This window comes from Engystomops pustulosus, chromosome 2, assembly GCF_040894005.1.
Source record: "Engystomops pustulosus chromosome 2, aEngPut4.maternal, whole genome shotgun sequence".
In the NCBI taxonomy this organism is placed as follows: domain Eukaryota; kingdom Metazoa; phylum Chordata; class Amphibia; order Anura; family Leptodactylidae; genus Engystomops; species Engystomops pustulosus.
This window is the reverse complement of record NC_092412.1, coordinates 86962707-86967508: the sequence shown is the minus strand read 5'-3', so window position 1 is coordinate 86967508 and position 4802 is coordinate 86962707. Positions and strand designations below refer to the sequence as shown.

Genomic DNA, 4802 nt, shown 5'->3' with positions numbered 1-4802 from the left:
TTCCCACGTACAAAGGAAAGGTGTCTAAGCTGTGCACAAAGCTGCACAACACAGGCCATTCAAGGTGTGGTGACTGCACACAACTTGTAGCAACTTCCACTCACTTGTGTCAAGTGTCTAAGCCAGTAGCACAATGACATCCCATGCCACAGTATAGCTTTACCCACAGTACTGCCAGGACAGATGGGATATACCTCTACCCAAAGAACTGCCAGGACATATGGGGTGTAGCTCTACCCATAGTACTGACAGGACAGATGGGGTGTAGCTCTACCCATAGTACTGACAGGACAGAGGAGGTATACTCCTACCCACAGTACTGCCAGGACAGATAGGGTGTACTCCTACCCACAGCATTGACAGGACAGATCGGGTATACATCTACCCACAGTAATGCCAGGACAGATAGGGTGTACTCCTACCCACAGCACTGCCAGGACAGATGGGGTGTACTCCTACCCACAGCACTGCCAGGATCGAGGAGGTATACCTATACCCACAGCACTGCCAGGACATATGAGGTATTCTCCTACCCACAGCACTGTCAGGACAGAGGAGTTATACCTCTACCCACAGCACTGCCAGGACAGATGGGATATATCCTTACCCACAGCACTGTCAGGACAGAGGAGTTATACCTCTACCCACAGCACTGCCAGGACAGATGGGATATACCCCTACCCACAGCACTGCCAGGACAGATGGGATATACCCCTACCCACAGCACTGCCAGGACAGATGGGATATACCCCTACCCACAGCACTGCCAGGACAGATAGGATATACCCTTACCCACAGCACTGCCAGGACAGATGGGATATACCCTTACCCACAGCACTGCCAGGACAAATAGGGTATACCTCTACCCATAGTACTGCCAGGACAGATAAGATATAACCTTACCCACAGCACTGCCAGGACAGATGGGATATACATCTACCCACAGTACTGCCAGGACAGATGGGATATACATCTACCCACAGCACTGCCAGGACGGATGGGATATATCCTTACCCACAGCACTGTCGGGACAGATGAGGTGTACTCCTACCCACAGCACTGCCAGGACAGATGGGGTGTACCTCTACCCATAGTACTGCCAGGACAGAGGAGTTATACCTCTACCCACAGCACTGCCAGGACAGATGGGGTATACCTCTACCCACAGCACTGCCAGGACAGATGGGGTATACCTCTACCCACAGTACTGTCAGGACAGATGGGATATACCTCTACCCACAGCACTGCCAGGACAGATGGGGTATACCTCTACCCACAGCACTGCCAGGACAGATGGGATATACATCTACCAACAGAACTGCCTGGACTTATGGGGTGTACTCCTACCCACAGCACTGCCAGGACAGATGGGGTATACCTCTACCCACAGCACTGCCAGGACAGATGGGATATACATCTACCAACAGAACTGCCTGGACTTATGGGGTGTACTCCTACCCACAGCACTGCCAGGACAGATGGGGTATACCTCTACCCACAGCACTGCCAGGACAGATAGGGTATACCTCTACCCACAGCACTGCCAGGGCAGATGGGATATACATCTACCCACAGCACTGCCAGGACATATGGGGTATACCTATACCCATAGCACTGCCATGATATATGGAGTATACCTATACCCACAGTAAAGGTAGCTAGCCCCAGAGCTGGCTAGAAGTGACTTTAGCAGTGTATATTCCGGAGGGTGTAATAGCAGGTGAGGGGTCTCCGTGTAGTCTGGCAGTACATGGCAGTCAGCGGCTCCTTCAGCCCCTCCCAGGCTCTGCCCATCACACACCCACCTTTCTCTCCCGCCCAGATTCCCTTTCTGCTTTCAGTCACCGCGAGGGGAGTAGAGAAGACAGGCAGTAACTTGGAGAAGTAGTGATACTCGCCTTCAGAGGATGCCATGTGTGCCGGTGCCATCCGGGGCCGGGAGTGCATGCTGATGCCCGCTGCTGGAGGGAATGTACTGGGATCGCACTTGTTCCTGTGATTGACTGAGTGTCAGGAGAGAGGACAGCCCAGTGTCACCCAGTCAGCAGGACCTCCTCAGCACTGTCACTTTCTACAGGTGCTACATGCCAGCACACAACTTCCTGAGCCCACCAGTCACCCACATAAGAGACCCCTGTAAAATGACACCTTTATAAAGGAGGTTTCTCACAACTTTGTAAGACTTGTAAGAGACGCCGGGGACTCGCTGTGCAGGACGGACACTGCTGGAGATGTCTAAGCCGCTGGATCATGTGAAGAGACCCATGAACGCCTTCATGGTGTGGTCCCGGGCTCAGAGGAGGAAGATGGCCCAGGAGAACCCCAAGATGCACAACTCGGAGATCAGCAAGAGGCTGGGGGCAGAGTGGAAGCTGCTCACCGAGTCTGAGAAGAGACCCTTCATAGACGAGGCCAAGAGGCTGCGCGCCATGCACATGAAGGAGCACCCCGACTACAAGTACCGGCCCCGCAGGAAGCCCAAGACTCTCCTCAAGAAGGACAAGTTTGCTTTTCCTATGCCCTATAGTTTGGCTGGGGACCATGAAGGACTGAAAGCCGCCGGGCTGCACGCTGCCGGGGCTCTGACCGACTCGTTACTCTCCAACCCGGAGAAGGCGGCGGCAGCAGCAGCGGCGGCGGCGGCGCGGGTCTTCTTCCCCCCGTCAGCAGCAGCGGCAGCGGCGGCAGCAGCAGCGGCGGCGGGCAGCGCCTCCAGCCCCTACTCTCTGTTTGACCTGAGCTCAAAGATGGCAGAGATCACATCCAGCTCTTCCTCCCTCCCCTATGCCTCCTCTCTGGGATACCCACAGTCCAGTGCAGGCGCCTTCCCCGGAGTGGCGGCTGCAGCAGCTGCAGCGGCGGCTGCCAGTGGAGGTCACACTCACTCTCACCCTTCTCCTGGAAACCCCGGCTATATGATCCCATGTAACTGCACGGGCTGGCCCAGTCCAGGACTGCAGCCGCCTTTAGCTTACATTCTATTCCCGGGCATGGGGAAACCTCAGTTGGACCCTTATCCTGCTACAGCCTATGCAGCAGCATTATGACAGCATGGCAGCCCTTGTCAGGGCACTGTCACCTCAGCACCCAGGTGTACCTCCATGTGGGACATAGGACCTCGGCCCTGAGAAGATGCATCATCACTGGGTATTTGTCTCTTTATGCTGTGAAAATCGGAGTCTGTGAGCATTTGTTGTGGTGCCACGGCTGCACAGATCACCTGTGTTACCCCACAGCAAGCACTGAACACCCCATGGTCCTCCGGTGTGGAGGTGCTTGTATTCATCATAGTCCCTCCACTACTGAATCGGTGGTCACCCACAAGCAAAGAACATTTCAGAAGTCACTTTTGCCTCTTTCTGCACTTGTAAGCTGGATAAATGGAAGGGACATGCTGATCACATCCTGCATGCACTTGCTGGACACTCAAGAAAACTCTTTATGGTGGAGCTGGGATCTGGTAAATCTGTTGCCCCTCCATATAAATACCCTTACCCATGACTCGGTGTCCAGAGTATTAAAGCCTATGTCTAGATACGACTAGAGGAGAACTATGTACAATCTGGTACTAATGATGCTCTGACCTTTCCATTCAGGAAATGTAGTTACTTAGATAATGGCTCTTAACTCTCCAAGACAGGGGGAACCTGTCACACTGGAAAAGAAAGCAGGGTCCTCAAGATGATTGTAAATGTGTACATTGAAGATGATAGGTCTCTAAAACAAAACTTGCTGCTCACTAATAATTCCAAGTCTAAATCCTAGAAAGAGAAGATAAACTATAATATGTGACTCTTAAATTCGTTTCTCTATATTCCAGACATTTTGTCTGTTTAATTGTATATTTATTGTTTAGAAAAATATAAACTATTTGCCAAGAATTTTCGCCCCAGACGATCTAAACTTGGAATTTCGTCCACGGTCTGTTTTTGGCCCACAAGGTCCATTTCTGTAGACCACTGAGTACCATCCAGTCACTTATTCAGTTCTGGTTTCTTTTTTTGTAATGTGTACATTTGACTAATATTTGTGAATGAAGCTGGCTAACATGTACTTTTTAGTTTTTATTTTGGCTTTCTGTAATACAAAGTAAAGAAGAAATGGTTTTAACAATTTCATCCCAATGTCTTGTTTTGTGTGTGTCCAGGTCTGCTTTAATATGAGATGACAAACTGTGTGTAGAGGGATTGAAAGCGCTGAACAAAGACCTGAAATAAAGCCCATTATAGGTAAAAGGGGGAGAAAATCTTCTATTTCTTGTTGAGTATACTAACAAGATTTTTATCTGAATTGCCCTTACGTGCTTAGTCCAGGTGAAGTGTAACTTATCCCCTAAAGGCTGCCTTTGTTTCCCTCTTGAATAGATTTACCAGGAAATCTAAATCAAGCCATTGTTATCCAGAGCCAAAAACCAGATTTATCACATTTTTAATCGTGAATAGGAAAGAAGATAAAAACAAGTCGATGTATTATCTTAACTATTCATGATTCAGCAGAACAGAGGCCATTGAGAAGAGTTCGGCGCACAGAGTATTAGCGAGGTGTCCTATGACATCCTGAGAGGAGAAACTTCCATGGACACTTTATCTTGTTAGCACAAGGACTTCCCAAGAAAATCCTTGTCATCTCTTCAAAGGGACCCAAAATACTGTGGGACAGGGCGCTTTATAGAATGTGTAATAATCGTGTTACTGATTAGCAATGTCGCATCTTCTCCATTACTCAGTGTGAACAGTATACGATGCTTTCATTTGTGACAACAGGTTTCTATAAAATCGACAAACTATCCTATTATTACACGT

General features: G+C 49.7%; 1 protein-coding gene across 1 annotated transcript; it reads left to right on the top strand.

Moving 5' to 3' along the window:
- Nucleotides 1-1851: 1851 nt before the first annotated feature.
- On the top strand, nucleotides 1852-4116 carry SOX21 (SRY-box transcription factor 21). The gene has a single exon (XM_072135430.1). The coding sequence runs from the start codon at nucleotides 2232-2234 to the stop codon at nucleotides 3045-3047; it is 816 nt and encodes a 271-aa protein (XP_071991531.1). The 5' UTR covers nucleotides 1852-2231; the 3' UTR covers nucleotides 3048-4116.
- Nucleotides 4117-4802: the final 686 nt, after the last annotated feature.